Source organism: Hibiscus syriacus, unplaced genomic scaffold (genome assembly GCF_006381635.1).
Source record: "Hibiscus syriacus cultivar Baekdansim isolate YM2019G1 unplaced genomic scaffold, ASM638163v2 tig00110402_pilon, whole genome shotgun sequence".
Taxonomy (NCBI): domain Eukaryota; kingdom Viridiplantae; phylum Streptophyta; class Magnoliopsida; order Malvales; family Malvaceae; genus Hibiscus; species Hibiscus syriacus.
This window is the reverse complement of record NW_024062722.1, coordinates 995,335-1,021,517: the sequence shown is the minus strand read 5'-3', so window position 1 is coordinate 1,021,517 and position 26,183 is coordinate 995,335. Positions and strand designations below refer to the sequence as shown.

The 26,183-nt window shown below is 35.0% G+C and overlaps 1 protein-coding gene and 2 pseudogenes across 1 annotated transcript; all 3 read left to right on the top strand.

The window, feature by feature from the left end:
* The first annotated feature begins 1,792 nt into the window (after positions 1-1,792).
* Positions 1,793-4,089, top strand: LOC120123648 (probable E3 ubiquitin-protein ligase EDA40). Its single transcript, XM_039142490.1, has 3 exons — positions 1,793-1,896; positions 1,927-2,274; positions 2,352-4,089. Exons 2-3 carry the CDS (start codon positions 1,969-1,971, stop codon positions 3,996-3,998), a joined length of 1,953 nt encoding a protein of 650 aa, XP_038998421.1. The 5' UTR covers positions 1,793-1,896; positions 1,927-1,968; the 3' UTR covers positions 3,999-4,089.
* A 6,749-nt stretch (positions 4,090-10,838) lies between these two features.
* Positions 10,839-15,982, top strand: LOC120123629 (annotated as a pseudogene).
* Positions 15,983-16,877: 895 nt separating this feature from the next.
* Positions 16,878-23,515, top strand: LOC120123617 (annotated as a pseudogene).
* The last annotated feature ends 2,668 nt before the right edge of the window (positions 23,516-26,183 follow it).

Genomic DNA, 26,183 nt, shown 5'->3' with positions numbered 1-26,183 from the left:
AGTTGCTCTGAAACGTTTCAGTCCAAATTCATGTGTTTTTGGACATTTTCTGTTGAAACAAACACCAGATCCAAACACAGGGGGTCAAGACGAACCGACCCATCCTATTTTGAGATCGAACGACCACAATCTACGGTGGTCAACAATGGCCGGAATAAAAATGACGTGGTGGCCGGCGGATAGAAAATGGAGAAGAGAAGGAAAAAGCATAAATTACATCACAAGTCATTAAACTTTACTCTATTTCATTTTTTACTCATCAAAACGATGTCATTTTATAGTATATTTGAGTTTTTCAAAACGACATCATTTTGATTCTTGTGCTAATTCATAACGCCGTTAAAAAGTTAACGACTGATTGATCTAAATGATTTAATATGTAAAGTTCAGTGAGCAAATTAAAAAAATTGAAAGTTCGGTGAGCAAAATAGGAGAGAGAGTAAAGTAGAGTGATGAACCGTGTAATTTACCCTTTAAATTATTTTATATTAAATAATATTAAAAATATCACATCATACCAAAATAATAATCAAATAATTCAGAGTGATTAAATAAAAGCAATTCGAAAGTTCAGTGAATAAATTAAAAAAATTAAAAGTATAATGAGAGAACTACGAAAAAAAAGTAACGATGAAAGGTGTAGTTTACCCATATAAGGTGAAAACTCAAACAACCCCAATTACCCCCAAAATGATCCATTGCAGTAAAGAAAAAGTGTAATCCGAAAGTATGAATTGAGGTATGGTGTTTTTAGCATATTAATTAGGGTAAACAACACATTATTATTTTCATTTTATTTCATTATTCTTTTAAAACCAAACTAAACGTTTAATTTAAATTTTAATTTAAAATATTATTTTTTAATAAATTAATAAAATTATTAATAAGATATTTTTATTCTTTTAACAATAATATAACATTATTTTATAATGATATTATAATATTTTTATTAAATTTTTAACAATAAAATATTAAAATAAAACTTAAACTTCTCTCCCTTTTTATTAGTCGCTCTCTTCTTTGCCCCCCATTTTTTTTTAGTTTGTATAAATCATATTAACTTTTTTTTATTTAATTTTCTTTAACTGATCACAATACCGATTTTGATGTTGGGTGTCGATTATCGATTTTCTCTTCTCTTTGTTTTTTTTTTTAATTTTTTAATAAGAATAATTTTGCATGTGTTGTACGTTTATCTTTGTCTCTGTGATATGTTTTTCAATTTTTCTCGGTCGTTTGTCTTTTTTTTATTTATTTTTTCTTAGGGTTGGATTTGACGACGTCACAACTGATCAAGATGACGCTTATTTGAAATCTTATTAATCTTCCCTGCTATGGACCTTTGGATTGATTTTGGATGCCTGGTTTTGCGTTTGAAGATAGTTTCTCACGACGTTTGGCTCCGATTTATTATTTTCGATGATCTTTCAATAGTTTAATTTCCTTTTATAGTTTTTTTGCCGATGCAATCATATTTATTTGTATCAATATATATCTCTTATTATTAATCAATATATATCTCTTTTTATTAATATAAAATAAATACGAAATAATATATATTTAAATATAGTTTTTAATTATGTAATATTATACTATATTTATAGTATTTTAATATAAAATTTTAAAAATTAAATATAATTAGGTGTACTCGTACATCTTTATCTCTCTTAAATTATGAGAATGGGTACATTTATTATATAATTCCAAACTTCTTAAATGAGCCAGCCAGCTCTGTTCCTTCCATTGCAGACTGGTATATATAACTCATCTCCTCTCCTTATCTTTTGAGAGAGAGAGAGAGAGAGAGAGAAGGAAAATTCATTTTTAAAATCCTTATTTGGGAATGAAAATCAAACACTATAGGGTGAAGCAGTAAGGTTATCTAATCCATTTGCTTCTTCTTCTTTTTTAATTTAAGAAATCAACTTCCATGCTCAATCTTTCTCTGAAGAAAAGATCGAGCTGAAAATGGTGGGCGGCTGGAGAAGAGCTTTTTGCACCTCCATTACCAAGAACCAAGACAGCCCGGTTTTACCGGAAAAACAACCGGAGCAGCGAAGCAATGGCATCAAGACCCCAAGATTTAACACAAAGATTGGGTTTTTCTCCAACCCATCAACGCCCAGTCTTCGTTGTCGAACCAGTTCAAACCCATCTTCTTCACTTCCCAACAGCCCCAAGCTCCATTGCAGAGCATCCCATCTCTCTAATCCTCCCTCCCCTAAATCCCCTTCCACTTTCTCCTTCCTCAAGACGACTCTTCGCCTCTCCAAAGTAAGCTTCTTTCTCGTTTCATTTTGTTTAGAGATTCAAAGTTTTGCTTATGAAACTAGTTAACCTTTTTTTTCCAGGGAGGTCGATGTGGAATCTGTTCACAAAGCGTGAAAACGGGTCAAGGTACGGCGATTTTCACGGCGGAGTGTTCCCATTCTTTTCATTTCCCATGCGTCGCTGGCCACATCAATAAGCAGCGGTTTTTAAATTGCCCCGTCTGTTCCACCTCCTGGAAGGAGCTCCCTTTACTTTCACTTGAAGAGACCGGTAAAACTCCTCTCAAGAACATCAACACGAAGGCCAAGTCGTTTCGGGTCTACGACGACGATGAGCCATTGGGCTCCCCTCTTTCACTTTCTCAGTTCAATCCCATTCCGGAAAACGACGAAGTGGAAGAGGAATTCAAGAGGAAAGAGATTGAAGTTTATACAAGAAACGTGGATGTTAGGTTGCTACAAGAGGCGGCGATGGTGGCGGTTGGGAGGAGTTACGAAAGTTATGTCGTGGTCATGAAAGTGCACGCTCCGACCGCCACGTGCAGAGTGAAGAGGGCTCCGATTGACTTGGTCACGGTGTTGGATGTCAGCGGCGGTGGGATGCGGCTGCAGATGGTGAAGCGTGCGATGAGGTTGCTCTTCTCTTTGCTTAACGAAATGGACCGTCTGTCCATAGTGGTTTATTCGTCTAGTTCGAAACGGTTGTTGCCATTGAAACGGATGAGTTCCGACGGCCGGAGATCCGCAAGGAGAATTGTTGACGCCCTGAGAAGCAACGGACAGGGGACGAGTGTCAACGACGCGGTTAAAAAGGCCGCCAAAGTGTTGGATGATCGGAAAGAGAAGCGCCGTGGCAGCCTCGTGATCATATCCGACGGTCAGGATAATAATCAGTCCCAGAGGAACTCCAACAATCATAATCTCCCGGTTGTTTCGACCACGCGCCTGCCACAGTCGGATATACGCGTGCATTCCATCGGTTTCGGCACGTGCGGTCATGCTCCAAACGACGACTCCTTTTGTAAAATCTTGAACGGTCTTTTAGGCGTGGTTGTTCAAGACGTCAGACTCCAACTGGGATTCGTATCCGGTTCGGCGCCGGGTGAGATTTCGTCGGTCTATTCATTGACGACTGGACCGGCTTTCGTGGGGTCGAATTCGGTGCGGATCGGGGATTTGTACTCGGGCGAGGAGAGAGAATTATTAGTGGAGCTGAAAGTACCCGCATCGTCCAGCGGGTCTCACAGGGTGATGTACGTACGGTACTCTCACCGTGATCCATTTACTCAAGAGATGCTCTACTCGACGGATCAGCGGATGTTAATACCTCGTCCGTCGCAGTTGCTACGGTCCTCGTGTCGCTCCATCGAACGGTTAAGGAACCTGTACATCAGCACGCATGCGGTGGCGGAGTCCCGGCGTTTGATGGAGCGTAACCATTTATCGGAGGCGCGTAATTTGCTGACCTCGGCTCGAGCCTTGTTGGTGCAAACCGGATCGGGATCAGCCGAGGAATTTATCCGCGGACTGGAGACAGAGTTAGCGGAGTTGAACGGGAGGCGCCGGAGAGAAAGGGCAAATAACAATAATGCGGTGGAAGACAAGGCTGAGCCGTTAACACCGACGTCGGCGTGGAGAGCGGCGGAGAGATTGGCTAAAGTGGCGGTAATGAGGAAGCATATGAATAGAGTTAGCGATTTACATGGATTTGAAAATGCCAGATTTTAATTTATTTTCTGCTTCGTGTTTATTCCACTGGTTTGATGTGTAACACAACGCTGCAAAATTTTATAGAAATAAAAAAGACTTGAAATGGACGTATATTAATGGCTGTGGAAATTAGGAAAGAAGTGAAAGTTTTAATGTTAGAAAAAATTGGAATTTTAGTTAAATAAGATAAAGTACATAAATGATAAGAGATGTGTATAAGACTTTAATTTGATGGGTTTCGATTTAATCTAATTACATCGATATTTTTAAAAAAATCGAGTTCAAGTGGGGTAGGGTTGGATTTTTTAATGTTATATTTAGGTCTGGTTTTGATTTAGGGTAAAAAATATTCGATTTGACTCAAAAAAATTATAATTTTACTTTATATATTTAAGGATAATTGTAATAATACATATATATTATTTTCTTTTAATTAATTTTTATTTTTATTGAATAAAAATAATATTTTTTAATAAATATATTATTTCAAACCGGGTCAGATTTAAGTCGGGTGAAAGGTGTATATTTTTTAGATCGGGTTTGGGTCAGTTTGAGGATTTATAATTTTCGGATTGGGTCAGGTGGACCGAAAATCTGACCCTACTCATGCCCATCCCTATTCTTGACTATAGATTTGTTCCGTTAATTTTATCAACTATTAAAAGTTATAAAATGATCACTCAACTATTCATATATTTTAAATTCGTCTTTTTCATTTTTAATTAAAGATTATTTGAGTTGAACGTTAATATATTGATTAAATTTAAAAATTAGATTGATGATATATATATATATATATATATATATATATAATTCACCTAATTTTACATTAATATAAATAAATCTTTCAATGGAAAATTTATAATTGCATAATTTTTAACCGTGATATTAAAATAAATCTAAAATTGTTATTTAATTCGATAAACTACATGAATAGTTTCTCGGCTATTGGTCATTGTTTTATTAAGTCTCACAATATAAAATTAAAAAGTTATGTATTGGTTTATGTTTGTTAGATGAATAAAAATATATTGTTGATATTATCAGTAAAATATAAGAAAATATTCACTAAAAATAAAGAGATTATCTCAACAGTCTATTTTCATTTATCTAACGATTTTAAATTAATGTAAAATTAAAATTAATTTTATGTCATATAAATAGATCCTAATCCTGTTTAGATTAAGACTCACCTATACAATATAAAATTAAATAAATAATTTAAATTATTTATATTTATTCGTTTAATGATCTTAAATTAAAAATAAAACTAAAAAAATTTATAATGAGTACCTAAACGGGAAAGTATAGGATGGTGACTTGAATTGGAGGACAGAAAATAGCAGATTGATAGGCCCTTTGGCAGGAAGGAACAGATAGCTCAGAGAACCCATTCCCACCTTTGATCTACTTCTGTTTCTCTTCTTTTTTTTAATTATTATTATAATATACAAATGAAAAAAGTAATATAAATTTTTATTATAACATACAAATGAAAAAAAATAACATATATTAAAAGAATTGGAATAATAATAATAATAATATAATTTTCAAGTATTTTTCTTTAATTGTAAAAAGAAGTGAATGATTGTATGGTTAGTAGGTCAAATCAAAAGAATGTTTAAAATGATGAGATGAGAGTGGGATTAATGGATTTTTCATTTCAGATAAAAAAGAGAAAAGGTGGGCTGGCATCGGCTGATTTGGTTCTCAACCCATGTTTCTAAATTCTCTGTGGTTGCTTGGATGATGTTGCTGGATAGACTGTCAACAAAGGACAGACTTGGACGTTTTGGTATTGCGACTGGCAATCTATATGGACTGTGTGGGGCTAGTCAGGAAACTCGTAACCATCTATTCCTGGAATGCTCTTATACGTGTGAGGTTTGGCGTGCAATTATGCACTCTTGTGGTTTGCATCACCAATTCCCGAGTTGTTGGAATGATGCTATACGTTGGATGGTTCTGAACTTTAAAGGTAAATCCCCCTTGATCCATATGCTCAAGTTAGCTTGGACCAGTTTTGTCTACTTTATTTGGGAGGAGCGAAATCATAGATGTTTTAGAGGAGTGACTCGCTCGACTGATTCAATTGTAAATATAAATAGTGAAATTGTTAGAATCAATCTTCATAAATGTCATATGAATAAGACTGATGCTGTAAATAGTCAGTTGTGCTTTAATTAGGGCTGATATAGTAGTCGTATTATTCTTTCTAGCAGCTCTGTTGCTTTCTTTTAGATGAATAAAATTTTACTTTTTCTATAAAAAAAAGACTTTTCATTTCATTTGTGGTGTTTTTATTATGTGAGCTGTGAATGCCCTTACCAGGGAAGATGTCAAATGCTTATTTTATTTTAGGGTAAATTACATTAATAGTCACTAATATTTGTGTTAGTATTTTTTTCACAATTAATGTTTTAAAAGTCACAAATCAATCACTAATATTATCGTTTGTTACAAATTGATCACTCTTCGTTAAAGTTAACAAGAGTGGCGAAATATACAGCTCGACCATTTAAAGTTTACTTGGACTGTTCAAACGTTGAAATCAATAGCATGCATGGGTTGTTGCTTCATCTTCTTCCTCTTTCCTGAGTAGTTACCGTAGGTTCTTGCTTCATCTTCTTCCTCTTTCTTCGGTAGTTAAAACAAATGAATTTTTGAGGTGGCCCAAAGAAGATGGAATCTTTCCATTAAGTGAATTTTCAAACACAAAATAAATTTTAAAAGAACTTCCCTATTAGATTATCACTAACAGAAAATAAATTCAAATGAAAAGGTTTGAAGTAAGAACTAATTTTAAAAGAATTTAATATTCAAATGAAACAATTTTATGAATTTCAAAAACAAATAATTTTATTTAGGAAAATAATAAAATAAACAAGAAAATAAGTCGCACATTCTCAAGCTTCTCAAAAGAGTCGGCCTTGAGGGGAACCCAACCGTGAATGGTTTCTCCGGCGACAACACTAAGCCATACAGGTCAATCAGTAGCCACGTGTTCACCTTTTATATGGCAAAACTTTTGAGATAACGTTTTCGAATTTTTTATTTAACGATATAACGTACTCCCAAGATTAATTGCTTAAATAGAGCGAATTGTACAATGTTGGCCGTAGGTCGCTATGCCTTCCGGGCGACCTACGGCGTGGCAGCTTCCCAGTATAGGTCGCCATGCCCTCCGGGCAACCTTGTAGGTCGCCATGCACGCCAGGCGACATGGTAGGTCGCCATGCACGCTGGGCGACCTTGTCCTGCGCCTTGCTCCCCGTTGCATGCTCGCCTGCTCCCCACTGCATGCAGGCGACCTCTTCCGACGTGCATGGCGACCTCTTCCGACGTGCATGGCACATGCAAAGCTTCATCCTCTCGCCACAGCTCGTAGCAAAGCTTCATCCTCTCACTACAGCTCGTATAGAACACTTTTATCGTGATTTCATTGCTGCATGCATGAGGGAGACAGGGGTGAGGGAGGCAGAGCCACCTTTGTCGTGATTTCAGCAGAATCATAGAGGAATTCGAGCCATTTGCATGGCGACCTACAAGGTCGCACCAAGTGTATGGCGACCTATGATCTCGTTTGGCTTGCATGGCGACCAATCCATGCACTGTATAATTCACACCATTTGAACAATTATTTCTTGGACAACATTATCACGTGAATTGTTTTTTTTCACAGCAATATCTCGTGAGTTTTGCCCCTTTTATATACTTCTGCAAATTCCCCAACCGCAAACTCAGCGAGTCGGATCTCCAACTCGCCCAACCTGACTAACCCCTACTCACCCTCAAATTAGTCACAACACCGCTGTTTATATTCTTTTCCTTCTTACTATCACCGTAGAAGTTGCTCACCTTCTTCTCCAGCTCCGAGAACCTGATCCAAGATACTCCCAAAGCTACTGACGACACCGATATTGTCACGTAAAGCACCCGAGTGATCTATTACAGGCGTCACTAACATCGTCTGTTTAGAACTGACGCAACCCATTTGATTTCAATGGCTGACGTTGACAATGTGAACAAGAACCAAAGATCCCCAAAACTTACTTTATGAGTTTTATCGAAAAAGAAGGTATTTTTATGGGAATCGATAATTGTGGGATGATAGTATAAGATGAAGCAAGAACTCATGGTAACTACCCAAGAAAGAGGAAGAAGTTGAAGCAAGAACTCATGGTAACTACCGAAGAGAGAGGAAAAAGATGAAGCAACAACCTATGTATGATTTTGCTTTCAACATTTGAAACTCCATGTGGCGGTCAACCTAGTCCAAGTAAGCTTTAAACGATCTAGATGTGTATTCCATCACTCTTTTTAACGGCGATTAATGATGAATGATCAATTTGTAACAAACGATATTATTAGTGACTGATTTGTAATTTTTGAAACATTAGTAGTGAAAACGTACACTAACCTAAACATTAATGAACATGGCGTAGTTTACCCTTTATTTTATTGTTTTTGTTTCATTTCAAAATTCTTTTTCGTTTTCTTTCTTTGATAGAGATATGAATAAGAAGTTTGATTAAATTGATACAAATATTTGAAAGGGTTTCCAATGCTTAAGGCATTTTGAGTATTGATGCTTTGGAAGAAGCTTAATACATTTTTAAAATACTTAAGCTATACCTTAAATTACATTTTAGTCTCCAAAGATTTTTTTTTTGTTAAATATAGATGCATAACATTTTATTCGTTATACTTTTAGGTGCCTACAATTGTATGTTTAATTTTTTAATATTCAAAATATTATTTAAAAAAAAATCAAATCCCTCGTATCGCCATTCTCTCTTTCATCCTCCCACCACTGACGAAGAAGGGCCACCACTGGTCTGATTTTGTTCGAAGGAGGGTGACGAACTCAACATGACGGTCGTGTAACATATAGACGACTATATACATTGAAAACACCAGAAAACAACAACGAAAAACTTAGAAATTCAACGATCGTTTGCGATGTTTTTCACGACGATCGGTGTAGTTTTACGGTGGGTAAGGGACTAGGTTTTGGTTACGATGAGGGATGGTTTTGATGGTGTCAACAGTAACGACCACGGGCCGATGGTGGTCGATCAATGGTGAAAGATGTAAAATTTAGGGGTATTTTGGTTTTTTAATTGTAATATTAAGTTTTTTAAATAAAATATTTTTTGAAAATTTATATGCGTAGCACGTGTCAGATAATGATAAAATTTAACGATTGTTACGGTCCAAACCCTTAAAAGTGTAACATTAGAAATATTAAATACCTATTTTCAATAAAAAAATTTAGACACCAAAACGTAATTCGAGATATAATTTAGGCACTAAAACGTGTTTTAAGCCTATGGAAAATGACTTTATTTTCACTTTTTCTTTTCTAATATAGAGTATAGATGTGCGGCTAATGTGTCCCGTACTAGAAAGATTTGCTTTGATGCTTTCTTAGTCTCCAAATAAAAGAGCCCAAAATCATCCAAATTGCACTTATTACTAATCCAAACCTTCTTAATGCTTGGAGATGTGCATATATATTTGATTAAGCTAAGGTGATAATAAAGTAGTGTCAATTCTATATACCATTAATCATTTTACATTGAAAGCTCAACACCCCACTACGGTCGCTGGTGCTCAAATCCGTGACCTCTAAAAATAACATTCTTTTAACCACTAAGGTAAGTTGGTTCGTGCTGGAGATGTATATATTAAAATGTGAGATAAAAGTATACAAATGGTACCCGACTATAGAGCACTATTATGTTGAGTTCTTCGACTATTAAAAGTTATAAAATGGTTAATCGATTATAAGGTGTTGTTTTGTTGAGTTCTCCGACTATTGAAAGTTATAAAATGGTCACCCGACTATTCATATGTTCCAAACTTGTCATTTTTTGTTAAAAAATTGATGGTCGTCTAAGTTGGATGTTAACCTGCTATAATAAAATCATATTTTAATGAAGTCAATTGGTACCGCCGTTGCTTTCAAGAACTGGTTTGACAACATAATTAATGTTTTAAGCACTATCTCGACGACATAATATAAACAGAGAGTCAATCCATAAACTACTGTTCAAATGGTTTTGAGATCAAATTATATCATATCTCAATCAACAAGTTAACATATAGCTCAAACGATTGTCATTTTTTTAATGAAAAAAGACGAGTTGAAACATATGAATAGTTTGGTGACCATTTTATTACTTTTAATAGTCGAGAGACTCGAAAAGTAATTCCCTATAGTTGAGGGATGATCATTTTATAATTTCAATAGTCTAAGAACTTAATAAAACAACATCCTATAGTCGGGAACCATTTATATAGTTTACCCTAAAATGTAATTTTTTTTATCAAGCTAAGGTGATTACAAAGTATTATTTGTTCTGAATACTCTAATCATTTGATAATGAATGCTCAATCACCCTGCTGCATCCGGTGGTGTTCGAACCCGCGACCTCTAAGAACAATAACGATTCCGTTAACCACGAAAGTAAATTGATTCGTGCAAAATGCAATTTTTCTTTATTGCCATCAATGTGGACCATTATATAATATATTATGAATGATTTCCCACCAACTTCAACTTAGAATGATTTCCTCATTTCTTCATCTCTACTATAAATACCACCTTTGATTCATTTGTTTTTGTAGAGCTAAAACAGGAGTCCAGAGTTATTACAGTTTTCCCGGGAAAATATTGATGGAGAATAAAAAAAAACAAAACTCAAAACTTAGATATATTACGAAGACAGAGTCTTGTCTTTAAAGCATCAAAATCGGCTAAAATAACGTTATTGTTTTTTTCTTTTTAACTATATAAAGCAGGGAGAAAATAGTTTTTGAAAATATAGCGATAACCTAGAGAGAGAGAGAGATAAGAAATGGCGGGAAAGGAAACGGGAGGAGCATCGGCAGCGCCAAGGACTCCGTTGAAGAGCATACTGACGGAGAAGGCAAAGGGAATACCCCATGATGTTGATGGAACGGTTAAGGCTCAGACATTAGACGAGCTTCACTCATTGCAGAGGAAGAGATCCGCTCCAACTACGCCTCTCCAAGGCTCCAAGGCCACCGCCTTTTCTAACCTGTCGGAGGACGAACGCCAGAGGCTGCAGCTTCAGTCCATCAGGTACCTATACATCGTTAAAATAATGGATAAAACACATAGATGGTCTCTCCACTATACGATATTATTAAAAGTTATAAAATAATTTTTTAATTATAAGACATTTTGTTGAGTTTATCAACAATTAAAAGCTGTAAAATGGTTATTTGACTTTTCATACGTTGTAAACTCGTTCTTTTCCGTTAAAAAAATTAACGATAATATGAGCTGAACATTAACATGTTGACTGAGATATGATGATCATTTGAGACAATGGTCGAACTTGATGATAGAGTTTGAGGGGATTAACTTAAAATTTTAAATGATTACGAGGTTTAATTTTTTTTAAATTTTGAAAGGTTTAGTTTATATTTTCAAGAAAATTTGGATATAACAAAAAATTATAAAGTTTTGAGAGATATAATAAGATTTTTTTAAAAAAATATGGGAGATATTTAATTAATAACATTCAAAACATATAAAAAATAATTTGAAATTTTAAAAATTTTGTAGGGACCATATTAAATTTCTTGAAAATTTCAAAGATTTAAATTATAGTTTCCAAATTTTTTTGGGGACATGTCCCCACATGTTTTTATTGTGTTTTGCGTAATAGTTTGAGATTTTGGGATTGAATTTTATTATATCTCATCAGTAGATTAATGTCTAGACTATACTATCATCAATTTTTTGAACGAAAAATGACGAATTTAAAACATATGAATAATCGGGTAACCATTTGTAATGTTAAATAGCCAAAGACTTAACAAAGTAATACCTTATAATTAGAGGATTATTTTGTAACTTTTATTTATCCGGAGACTCAGTAAAATAATATCTTATAGTTAAGATATCATTTGTATATTTCACCCTAAAATAAATTTACTAAAATGTGAAATTGATTACCATTAATCGGTAGACTTATTCCGGGTGCAGTGCATCTTTGGCATCAGGGACTAGAGGGACGGGGCCGAAGGTGGTAAGAGGTGACCCCCGAGGAGGCAAGTCACAGGCGGTGGCGCATGTGGCTCACCAACACCTAGAGGCACCGCTCATTAGCGTCAGTGACAGTGCTTTGAAATTCACACATGTTCTATACAACCTCTCTCCCGGAGGTATTTCACATAAACTACACTATCGACAATAAATATTATTAAAAATAATAATATTATTAAAGTATTAAAAATTATAATATTAAAATAAAAAATTTATATTATATATATAATAAATATCAACAATTAAATAATATTATTTTTATGAAACTAATAAATAATATTAATTTCATTAATAATTTATTATATATTATTAAAATAAAAATTTATATATATTACGTATCATAATAATATAGTTATAACAATAAATATAATATTTTATTATTAAAATTATCAATAAATATAATTTAATAACTAATATTTTTTTATTAAAATAATACTAAAATAATATATTAATATTAAATATATAAAATAATAATATTTTGATGTTTATAATTTGAAGTGAAAAATTTATAAAATGATTTACGGAAAATCAAACGTATGTCATTTTCCATAAAATACAAAGAAAATCTAGTTGATCAGAAAAATAAATTACATTGATCATCTGTTTTCCGTCAACCAAACACTGAAAAATGAATTTTTTTTTCTCCGAAAAACCAATTAAAGGAAAACAAATAGACCCTATATAGCATTAAAATCCATTTCAACTCAAATGATGATTATATTATATGCATGGGTGCAGAGTTGTATGAACAAGCCTTAAAAATATGAGAAAGGATCTTTCCTTACATCCACCGGTGCATTAGCCACCCTCTCCGGAGCCAAGACCGGGCGGTCTCCAAGAGATAAGAGGGTTGTTATCGATGAAATCACCCAAGATGAGCTCTGGTGGGGAAAGTACGTATTTCTTTCTTATTTTTGAAACATTCGATACAAGTCTCTCAAAACCGTTAATATTATGTCAGTTAATATCACATAGATAAAATCTCCGACAGATCGCCATAACATACTAGAATGATATTCAATATCTGATCACCCGATCTCTATCACACGTTAATCTATGAATAATTATAATTATCCTATGACTGATATCTCTAACTAAGGGTCACTATAAATTGACATCAACCAAAACTAAGAAGGGGATTGAACTAGGGATGGGCATGAGTCGGGTTGGGTTTTTGGTCCACCCGACCCGACCCAACCCGAAAACAATGACTCCTCCACCGAAATATGACTCGACCCGCATAATATATACCCTTTACTCGACCGACTCTTTGAAATAAAATCCGACCCGACCCTAAATAATAATAAAAACAGTGATTTAATTTAAAAAAATATATATATAAGAGTATTATTGTAATTATTCTTAAATATAAAGTAAAATTTAATTTTTTTCCGGGTTTAGTCCAATCAGATATTTTTCACCCTAAACCTGAATCCGACTCGACCCAAACACCACCTTTAAAAAAATGACCCGACCCGACCGAACCCGATTTTTTAGGGAAAAAACTCAACCTGATCGGGTCGGATCGAGTTCGGATTCGAGTACCATGCCCATATTGAACCTTCTGCCATCTAGTGATAATCTTCCTTTATATATATATATACCAACTCTTTATTATAGAAAAATACCGATTATGGTCTTTTTTTTCACCGCCACGACTCTTCGTCTAAATCATAAAGGATAAACAACATTCAACGAGATAAATTTATTCTCCAACATATTTCATACGTAATTGTAGTTTAGTTTTTTTTTGTGTGGGAGTTGAATGATAAAAGACACTAATAAATGGGAGGACAGGGGCTCACCCAACATTGAAATGGACGAGCACACCTTCATGGTGAACAGAGAAAGAGCTGTGGATTATTTGAATTCTCTAGAGAAGGTGAACTTGAATCAATTAAACTAAAATCATGTTTTTTTTCTTCTAATTTGTCCTAATATATCAATATAAAACATGTTTTTCCAGGTTTTTGTGAATGATCAGTTCCTGAACTGGGATCCGAAGAACAGAATCAAAGTCAGAATCGTCTCATGTAGAGCCTATCATTCATTGTTCATGCACAACATGTAAGTTAAACAACAACAATTTATAGTTTTATCAGCCGTTTGTACAGTTTCCATGGATCAATAGGGTAAAAATCGGATAATCGAGTTGGTTGCAGGTGTATCCGACCCACTACAGAGGAGCTAGAAAATTTCGGTACCCCGGATTTCACCATATACAATGCTGGACAGTTCCCATGTAATCGTTACACACACTATATGACATCCTCAACCAGTATAGACATTAATCTAACAAGGAAGGAGATGGTCATCCTCGGCACCCAGTACGCCGGCGAAATGAAGAAGGGTCTGTTCAGTCTCATGCATTATCTCATGCCCAAGCGTCAAATCCTCTCCTTACATTCTGGCTGCAATATGGGGAAAGATGGGGATGTTGCCCTCTTCTTTGGTCTCTCAGGTATAGTATCATCGGATCGGAAGGTCTTCGCCCCGGTGCTGGTCTGCTAATAATTTGTTCTTGAAGCCTTAATGCATATGTATCCTTTTTCTGCAATAATTTTCTTAACAGGTACCGGCAAGACTACACTGTCGACCGACCACAACAGGTTTCTGATCGGAGACGACGAGCATTGTTGGAGTGACGACGGTGTGTCGAACATCGAAGGCGGTTGCTATGCCAAGTGCATTGATCTCTCAAAGGAAAAGGAGGCTGATATCTGGAATGCCATCAAGTTTGGCACTGGTGAATCACTTATTTTACTTGGGTTACAATCATAGTTCTCATATTGACCATTTTCCCCCCCTTTGATCATGTAGTGTTGGAAAACGTTGTGTTCGATGAACATACGAGAGAGGTGGATTATTCGGACAAATCCGTCACAGGTAACATGCAAAAACTATGGCAATGAGTCGTTTTACACATGATGTTTGACACGATTTTCTATCTTCGAAGAGAACACTCGCGCCGCTTACCCGATCGAATTCATTCCGAATGTCAAGATGCCATGCGTCGGCCCGCATCCTAAGAACGTCATTCTTTTGGCATGTGATGCCTTTGGTGTTCTTCCACCTGTGAGCAAGCTGAGCCTGGCACAAACCATGTACCATTTCATTAGTGGCTACACTGCTCTGGTATATTTCTATGTCCTGTTGGCTCTACACAACGCTTGCGAGTCTTTCATCGTTCGACTGAACTCCGTTGATGATCCGTACAGGTGGCCGGCACGGTAGATGGTATTAAGGAGCCTACAGCAACATTCTCGGCTTGCTTTGGAGCCGCATTTCTCATGCTGCATCCAACTAGGTATGCAGCCATGCTTGCTGAGAAAATGCAGAAACATGGAGCAACAGGATGGCTTGTCAACACTGGCTGGTCTGGTGGAAGGTAAATGCTGACCATTGCCAATCATTTCCCCCAAGGAAAAGTTGATTCAATCAATGAGTTTCGGTTTCTTTCACCTGTAGCTCCGGGTCTGGAAACCGTATTAAGTTACCGTACACTCGAAAAATCATCGATTCCATCCACTCCGGTAGCCTGTCCAATGCAACATACGAGAAAACCGAGGTGTTCGGTTTAGAGATCCCCCAACGCGATCGAGGGAGTGCCTTCCGAAATCCTGCGTCCAGAAAACGCTGTAAGTTCCTGTTGGCCAACCTGTTTTCGAGTACGTTTTTCGGATTTAAACGAACTAGGTCCATCATCCATGCATTGCAGTGGGCAGATAAGGAGGCATACAAGAACACTCTGTTGAAATTGGCCGGCCTGTTTAAGAATAACTTTGAGACCTTCACGGAATACAAGATCGGCGACGACAACAAGCTGACCGAGGAGATCCGAGCAGCTGGTCCGACCTTTTAATTTCTCAACCAATGAAGAAGCCAAGAAATTGCTATACCATAATTATTCAACATCAAAAATAAGACTTTTATATGTATTATAAACTTGCAAGTCCTTTGTTGGAAAATACCAACACTATTTCGCATAAATTGGAGTAAAGATACTTATAGTCATCATTTCATATGAATACATGTGGATTCAGAAATATTTTTCAGGGTGGACACACATATATTAACAATATAAAACTTTTAAATATAATGGGTACAAATAAGATTTTATGGTGGGCACCGACGGTAAAATAAATAACTAATCGAAGAAAACTTAAATTTCAGGGTGGACACGATCAGTAAAATAAATAACTAATCAAAACAAATTCGTGCATACCCTCACCAAACTGTGGCTCCGCCACTGACATGAACTTTTTGTTGAGCAACAATATTATATCATCATGGATGAATCAAAAAAAATTCAAATTCATATATATTTTAAACATTTTTTTTTATTAAAAAAATATTTCCGTCCCTAAAATTTTATAAGCTCGTATCCCTTTAAAATTTTATAAACTTATCCCTAACATAAAATTATGAGTTTGTTCTCGTGCATTATGATGGTTTTATGCACCTTTACATGAGAAATGGAAGATCGACTAAAATATTTACAATTCTGACTAATTATAAAATTAAGATTTAAGAAAGAATTACGAGAACTCATCAAATGTCCTAATGATAAAAGAAAATGTCGTCATTAATTCGTGTAATTACGTTTACAGAATATAACGCTCTCAGCATATTGAAAAAAAATTTATGGACAAATACGACCTTATAAAATTAGTAAAAAAGATATGAAATGTTAAAAAGTAGGCCATTGTTGCGTAACTAACTAAACTACCACAATTAGTTATCCGAAAAAACAAAAAATTATTCTTTTTTAATTAATTTTAGAATAAATAAAAGAAATTAAGGTTTAATGGCAAAGCTCTTCCCAACCAAGAAATGGCCTCCGCTACAGATTCTCCTCCTCCTCCTTCCTGGTTCACTCCCAAGCGGTATTTTTTGTTTACCCCCTTTTGTGTGTTTCGATCGATTAAACTATTTTATCGGGAAATTATGCTTTTTTTCTGAATTTTTATTGCTTTTTCTTACTAAAATTAGGGTTGGTGTAAGAAAAGTTAGGTGAAACTAGAACCCTTTTAGTTGACTTTTTTAGGACTAATATGCTAATTCCTGATTTGATTTTTTTTATTGCAGGTTTTTTATTATATTTTGTTTTATTAACATGATAAATTATGTGGATCGAGGAGCCATAGCAAGTAATGGTGTGAATGGGAGTAGTGGGACTTGTGATGACAAGGGAATTTGCAAATCCGGTACTGGAATTCAGTAAGATTTTATCCCAGGCGATTCCTCTCTTCGGCTGTTATAAAGTGCTTTCTAGTGTGATTAGCTTCACTTTTGTTGCACGAAAATATTTTTTTGCAGGGGGGAATTTGAGTTGACTAACTTTCAAGATGGTCTCTTGTCGTCTGCATTCATGGTTGGGCTTCTCCTGGCATCCCCGATATTTGCTTCCTTAGCAAAGAGGTGAATTACTTTGATGGTTCTTTGCATTTTTACTTGCTGAACATCTAGGTTGTGTTTGGGAATTTTGATTTCAAAAACTGTATTTGTTGTGTGATATAACACAAAAAAAAAGCAACATTTATAATTATTTTTCAAATTCATGGATTTTGTTGAAAGCCTATTTGTGGTGAATTGAAATATGCATATATATTTCAATTCTAAAAAAAGAGAAATATGCATATCTTTATACACTTTTGTAATTTTGAAACCCATTTTTTCACTTTTTTTCCATAAGAATGTTTTTATACTTGTTAAATATGTAATCGTATTGAATCTTAATTTTTTTATGCATAATTTAATCACTTAATTATCATCATTTGTATAGCAAATCCAACTTTTCAAATTCATGTTTCCAAACATAGCACTAAAGCTTTTTGAAGCGGAATTTCGGAAGTAGAACTGTCATGTTAAATACTAGATAAAACCAGCATTAATTTTTCGTTGGAGTTATTGTACCATATTTGACCGATAACATTTAGATTTGGTTTTTAATGTCAGTTGATTTCTATAATTGCAGCTACAACCCTTTTAGGCTTATTGGAGTTGGGTTATCTGTTTGGACCTTGGCTGTAGCTGGATGTGCTAGCGCGTTTTCGTTTTGGTTTATTGCAATATGCCGAATGTAAGTGTAGCAATCTCAATACCATCTTCATTAGCTTCTTATGCCACAATGTATGTCATTTTCTAAAAAAAATAAAATAAAAATGTGGCTGGTTCTTGATGTTTTAGGCTTGTTGGTGTTGGAGAAGCTTCTTTCATAAGTCTTGCAGCTCCATTTATTGATGACAATGCTCCTGTTTAGGTTCATTTGTTTTGTTTCTTTTTCAGCTTTTGAATGCTACATATACTATCTTCCTTCCGAAACTACACGATCATGATAACTTTCTGTCATACTCCAGAAAACAGCTTGGCTTGCAATGTTTTATATGTGCATACCTACTGGAATTGCTCTTGGATACGTTTATGGTGGATTTGTAAGTTTGTAAATCCTGTTTATTTCTCATATATCTTAGTTTTGCATTATGTGATTTACACTCCTAATTCGAAGTACTACATGAGACCTATCTGTACTGTTTAGGCATGTCTCCAAGATGCTTAATAATTAATCACAATGTTGGCTAATCATATAGGTAGGGGGCTATTTTCATTGGCGCTATGCATTCTGGGGAGAGGCATTGTTGATGCTTCCATTTGCTGTTTTGGGCTTTGTGGTTAAACCTTTGCAGTTGAAAGGTAATTGTTTTGATTCTTTGCACACAATGTGTGCGTTTAAAATTTTATTTTTATGATCCCACAGTAATTTAAATATTGAAGATCACTTACTTCAAACCATAGGTTTCTCTCCTGTTGAATCCAGAAAAGCATTAACATCTGTGGAGACTGTTTCTTCTGTAATTGATGGTACGTGTTCCTTATAGTTTTTCTTGTTGTATTAATTCATTATTGGTTCTGCTATTTGGTGTGGAGTTGATTTCAATGGTAAGGTGCTAAGCACATGCTATATGTGGATGCACGTCATGTAAAAACACAATTCAAAGGAAAAGGTTTTCCCTTCACACATTAAATAAATGATTTATTCATCTCATGCATATCATTCCTGTTTTCATTATCCAAATGTGTTACGTAAGAAGTGTTTCAGTATTTCTATTGGGATGTAGCTAATAATAGAAGTAATGAAATTTCTTTTATGATGCCAATCCCTGGTCCAGGCAGTAAGACGTCAAATTGCAAGGTCTTCTCTAGATTCTATAATTACTCTCTTTATGTGCTGTACAAGTTCTGTAAACTTTTAGTTCCTCTTTTACTTTTTTTTTTTTTTGCATTCTAAAGGTACTTATACAAGACTTTGAATCTTGTTATTTGTTACCATTAGTAGATAATTAGCTTTTTCATACTCCTTTTCCAGCAGTTTTATTTACTTTTTCCCCTTGTTGACCCTTCACATTTGACCAAATCTTTAAACCAGCATAGAACGAGTGATCATGTTATGAATGTGGTGAATTGGTGATTCCTAGGGATTTTCATGTGATGGGTTGGTTCAACTTCTTGCTAACAGAAATCAAGCAGGATCAAGTTGATTTTAATTATAATTGAGATAAAACTGTTGGTTTAACAATCCAAGCAAAATTCAACTAAAACTTTAAGTTTATTGGTTCTGCAAAACACTAATAAGAAAATAAGTAACATTCTTTTCTTCGTTCCGCTGATTCTGGAACACCTTATGGTGTTCTAGTAATCATGAAGGGGGTTTTTAACAAGGCCTCCACTTCTTATAAAAAAAAAATCAAGTTGATTCATAAGTTTTCTTTCTAATAAAGAAAAAGGAAAAAGGTTTGTATTTTCTTGTAAAGAGCTGGCCTGCAATCATTAAAATGCTTCCTTTTTCATTTTTACAATTCTAGCCTATTTTAGATGTAGATTCAGAGGCATCAAAACTAGATGGTCTGATGTTGTTTGCAGGTGACAATATCAGTGCTGAAGAATTGAGTAAAACTTCCAAGTAAGTGGTTCTTCAACCCATGTCTTGTATTAAATCTTTCATTAGTTCATTTGTGTCAGTGAGTGGTTCTTCAACCCGTCATGGTTAAACTGCTTCAAAGCATTATTTAAGTTGTTGCAATAAGAAATTTTATAAAAGAAATAGGAGAAAGTCATTTAATAAGCACGATTGAAAAGGATTTATAATACATAGAACATTAGGATTCTAATTGTAATAAGAATGTTGGACACATTAGGCTTGCCATCTTGCATATTTTTTTCATTTCAACCTTCTTATCAGTAGGCTCCTAGTCAGAAGGTTAATGAATGCTATGACTTGGGAGCTTATGATGAGTTGGGCTCATGAAAAGTGCGTGAAACACGGAGAAGGTAAAATATAAACTGGTTATAACCAGTCTTGTGATGGAGGAGTACTTAATCTGTGATGTCTTGGCACTTAGCAGCAGGGAATAGACTGATGTCTGATGTTATTGTAAAAGTAGGTCACGTGTCTTTGGAACAATTGTATATCATTCTGTTTTACTGATGTTAAAAGTAAATCTATTCTAGGATTTCACTTTATGGATTCTTAAAATAATTTGCTGTGTACTTTGATAGTCAGTATTCATTCAATAACCTGATTGTTCCTCTTCTCTTTGACAGGTCAGTAAGCATACGCAACATTTTGAATCAACTTTCTTGGTTTGCAAAGGATATGAAAGTGCTTTTGGTGAACAGAGTTTATGTCGTAAATGTTTTGGGTATTTTCTTGACCCTCTCGCATCAACTGGACTAATGCTTTGATTTTTTTTTAAATTAATGCCATCAGTTTTTCATTTTTTGCAACTACTTTTCATATTAAAATTTTCTCCTGGATATCTCTAGGACAATCTTTAGAAAATGTGGCTGTTTATTTTCTTACTATTTTTCTGATGCAAAAGCTTGTATTTATTACATGTGGTATTACTTTGGTTTGTGAAACTTAACCGGCATTTTGTTTTCAGGTTACATAGCATACAACTTTGTCATTGGAGCATACTCATATTGGGGGCCAAAGGCTGGTTATAACATTTATCATATGGTGCAGTTTCCTCCGACTTACAAGCTTCTTTTCTTTCAAAGTCTTCTTTTTGGCATCACAAAGAATCACATTGCCCTTCCTTTTAGTGCTATACTCGTCTAAATCGTGATTTTGCAGAAGAGTGCAGATATGTTGTTTGGAGGGATTACAATTGTTTGTGGGATTTTAGGAACAGTATCTGGTGGCTTCATCCTAGATCGCATGAGTGCTACAATATCTAATGCTTTTATTGTGAGTTAGTTTTGCTCTGATGATGTTTTGTGTGAATGTTTTCCTTTCCTTTTACAAGTATATGTGTGTGTGTGTGAAAAATAAGTTGATATAAAGTGTAGATGGTTTTCATAGAAATTGAACTTTAGGTTGTATTCTTCCATATTTTTCCTAATAAAGCCTCTTATATAATAAAACAAAAGATGAATATAAGATTGCAAACGCATTGCAAGTTATAGTCTGAAATTGGGAAGTTCTATCCTACTTCCTGACGAAATTAACTAGCAGCTATAAATTATAGTCTGAAATTATCTCCTTTTTTATTTTTATTTTTTGCATTATTATGGCTTACTTTGCTTCTATAACAGCTTCTTTCAGGGGCAACATTTCTGGGTGCAATATTTTGCTTCTCTGCTTTCTGTTTCAGGAGCCTGTATGGTTTTATAGTTCTTTTTGCTGTGGGTGAATTACTTGTTTTTGCAACTCAGGTAATATAAAGATGGGGTGAGCTAGATTTTTTTCTTTTTTGCCTTTGCCTGTCCTAGATTTATGGTCTTGTTCCAAATTATTATGCATTTGTACTTCTGCAGGTGTAAGGGGTCTCTCTCTCTTCCTTTTCCAATTAGGTTCAATTGGTAGAAGATTTTAAGGAAGATTTAGTTTGAAACTATTCTAGGAGTCCTACTCACTTGTTTTAGAGCACCTAATAGCTTATTAGTTTATAGAAATGGAATCACTTTGTCATATTTCCCCTTTGATAATAGAAAGAGCTTTTCTGGTTCATATTTCCCACTGTAGTAAATACATCAGCACTGGAGCAATATTTATTATTTTGGACTATCATGAAATATTTGAGCAGTTTTGCTGATCCAGTGGTGTCACTTTCTCACTGAATATCGACTTTGCAGGCTCCTGTCAATTATGTGTGTCTCCATTGTGTAAAACCGAGTTTGAGACCTTTATCTATGGCGATCTCTACTGTCTCAATTCACATATTTGGCGATGTTCCTTCCTCACCACTTGTTGGGGTTCTCCAGGTGAGTTCTTTCACACTTGCATAGGCACAGATTTAGCGTGGTAAATTGATATGATGTTTCATGATTTTGTATTTCTTTCAAATAAGGATTTTATGAATTTGAACATACCATGGACTCGAATTTTTATTGCATCATCGGCGGTTATGTTTTCGACAGGATCATATCAATAATTGGAGGAACACTGCACTTATTTTGACCTCTATTCTCTTTCTCGCTGCTGGAGTATGGTTTATAGGTAAGTAATAACAAGTTTTTGATAACGTCTTTCGAAAGATCCGATGATAGATTCTCTATTCTCTTTCTCTTGTCCGAAGACGACGACTAATTAAACGTTCCCATTTATTACTGGAATAAGAGTTATGTCTGCGTGATACAATGGTCGAGCTGCTGCTTATCTGAGAGAGATTAAGCATATGGAACTATATTTACTTGAGGTCTCAGTGTGAAGTTTTTCTGGGGATTACAATATTTTTATGGCATGTTGTGTTTGATATTTTTGGGTAAACTATGCTTTTAGTATTCAAACTATCAGTTTTGGCCCGTTTTAGTATTTAAACTTTTAATTTTTTTAAAACCATGCCTAACGTTCAGTTTTCTTTTCATTTTAGTACCCTGCTGTTAAAAACTTAATGTTTTTAGTACATAAACTATCAGTTTTAGTCTGTTTTAGTACCTAAACTTTCAGTTTTTTTTCGGAACTTAACGTTAAATTTTGAACGGGCTACTAAAACAAAACAAATACTTAAGTTTATAACGGCGGGGTATTAAAATGAAACAAAAACTAAACTTTAGATACGATTTTGAAAAAATTAAAAATTTAAGTACTAAAATGGACCAAAACTGATAACTAGGTTCTAAACGGGTAATTTACCTCATTTTTTTTTAATTTTTTCGTGAATCAGCTATTTTAGGGAAGGTTTTAAGACTGGTATTTGTTTCTCTTACAGGTGTTTTCCTACATAGCGTGGACAAGTCTAGTGATGGAAGTCAACAAGTCTCTACAACCAGTACGAAGCCATTGCTTGATGGAAACGTGGATGAAAGTTTTTTGTAAAACTTTGCACATCCCATGAATGTGTAAACAAAATTTTAGCTTTATTTGTAATAGTTCCCATATTTAAACAAGTCGATGTGGTGTACAAATTAACTTACCTCAATAATTAAAGTAATCATTATTGTTCTTAGAGGTCACGAGTTTGAATATCAACGTCTATAATAAAATAATTATTTTAAAATATATATTATTTTATAATTACCTTAGCTTAATAAAAAAAAATATTGAATGTTATGTTATTTCGACACGAATTAGGTAACAACATTTTTTTATGGTCATGGAGGACTAATTACTTAAAACATCGACGTCGAAAGCGTTAAACATCTTATTTGAACTAAAATTATTTATAATTGTAAATATTTGGGTTTTTGTATTTAGTGATAGAGATAGGATCTTATCTTTTAAACATAAGATAATGTTTGTTTATTTTAAATAACTCTTAGTTGTAATTAAACTCTTGTAACTTAAGTCTTTAAATAGACTCTGTAATTAATTATATTAGCTGACCCTATTCCCATATGTAATGGGGTAAGGGGAGGTAGGGTAGTAGGTTGCCTCCAACGTCAGGTTAAGAGCAGCTTCCGTGAAAGACCTCCAATTATGAATTGCCCACTACCATAGCATTCGATCCCACGATCACAAGGTTAAGAGCCTTGCGCTCTACCAATATGCTGGACGGACAATTCTCTGTAATTAATCATATGATATATATAAAAATATTCATTATTCTCGTGAATTTTCACATGGTATCAGTCTAGGGATTGATCTTTCCATTAGGATCGATGGTGCTTCCTATTGAAACTTCTGGTGCTCACTCATCGACAGATTCCCTTCAAACTGTCGATGATTTCTCAGAACTCTCTGGTGCCGCAGTCATCTGCCATCGTTTTGTCGGCCACAACTATCATCCGTGGTTTCAATCAGTCAAGATTTTCCATACTGGATGGCGGAAACTTGGCTATATCACTGACGAGATTCCAAAACCTTCTTCAACAGATCCATTTTATAAGAAATGGGTACGTGAAAATGGTAGGGTAATGTCGTGGTTGTTTAACACCATGTCTCATGACATTGGTACCAATTTCCTTCTTTACGATACTGCTGCAGATATATGGGCAGCTGTTCGGGAGATATATTCCAGTACAGACAATACACCTGATTTATTCGATCTTGAGTGTAAGTCATCGAATAGAAAGTAAGATGGCTCGAGTGTTACTGAATTTTTTCATACTCTGTCTGGTCTGTGGCAGCAGCTTGATTTGTATGCGGTTCATGATTGGGAAACTCCTAAAGATGCAGCCTTGTACAAACAAATACAAGCCCAAAGGCAGGTCTTTCAATTTCTTAATGACCTGAACGCTGATTGGGATGCTGTGAAAGCTCGAATCCTTGGCACTAAACCTGCTTTTTCCCTTCGGGAAGTCTTTTCGAAAGTCGGACGAGAAGAGAGTAGGAGATCTTTCATGCTACCTTCGGTTCCCCTCGTTGAGAATTCTGCCTTGGTTACTCAGTCCTCGTCCTCATCTTGGACTAAGAAGGGTCGACCTATTTCTGATTTTTGTAAGAAAGTTGGACATTTGAAGGACCAGTGTTGGAAGCTTTATGGTAAATCTGGCTCCTGGAAGCCTTCTTCCTCGCAGACGCCTCGCGAATCCTGTTCGAAAAAAGTTAGCCCTGTGAGCAATTGTGTTTTTTCAGTAGAACAGATTGCTATCCTTCAAAAGATGTTCAATAGCATGGGAGACTCTAGTAAGGCCAATATGGTTCTGATCGAAGAAGAAGGTACACAACCTGATTTCTTCCCTACAGCCTTTTTAGTCAGTCAAGATGATCCCGCTTGGATTATCGACTCAGGGGTCTCTGAACATATGACTAGTAACAAAGCATTGTTTTCTACGTTTGTTCCCTTCTCCTCTAAGCAATCTATTAGAACTGCAGTTGGGTAGTTATCTCCTATAGTGGGTTCTGGTTCAGTTATTCTTAATAAGGATATTATGCTCGAGGGTGTACTTTTTGTTCCCAATCTTAATTGTAACCTGATGTCAGTGAGTAGACACTCTAAGGATTTGAATTGTTGCCCCCAGTTTAACGATAATGGTTGTATTTTGCAGGCATTGGATTCGAAGAAGACGATTGGCTATGCTAGACTGCACAATGGACTCTACCTTCTTTATGGGACTTCTCTTTTGCCTTCAACTTTATCTAGTTTTGTTTCTTCTTTAGACCAATCTGATCAAATAATGTTATGACATTTTTTATTAGGCCACCTGAATTTTTCTTATCTTTCTAAACGCCTTCCTCATTTGTTTATTAATAAAAAATCGCAGTCGTTTAAAAGTCATGTTTGTCCTCTTGCTAAGTAAAAAAAATCCTCTTTATCTCCCATCTACATATAAACCGTCCCACCCATTTGCTTTAATCTATAGTGACATTTGGGGGGGCCTCTAGAGTGAAGAATATTATTGGGTGCCAGTGGTTTGTATCCTTCATTGATGATCTTAGTCAAACAACATGGACCTAACTAATGAAAGATAAATTTGAAACTATGTCTATTTTCGAAAGGTTCTATTCTATGGTTGAAACTCAATTTCATAGTCAATTAAAATATTTCAGTTTGATAATGGGGGAGAGTTCTTTAATAATGCTTTGGGTGCATTCTTTGCGAAAAAAGGCATCGTTCAGATTAGCTCTTGTGTGGATAAACCACAACAGAATGAAATTGCAGAACGCAAAAATCGACATTTATTGGAGGTGACTAGATCCATGTTATTTTCTGGGAATATGCCAAAATATTTGTGGG

Excerpts from the sequence above, each read along its gene's own strand:
- LOC120123648 (XM_039142490.1), top strand. The coding sequence starts at position 1,969 with ATGGTGGGCGGCTGGAGAAGAGCTTTTTGCACCTCCATTACCAAGAAC. Across the intron at positions 2,275-2,351 it reads CGACTCTTCGCCTCTCCAAA|GGAGGTCGATGTGGAATCTG; the intron begins GTAAGCTTCTTT and ends TTTTTTTTCCAG.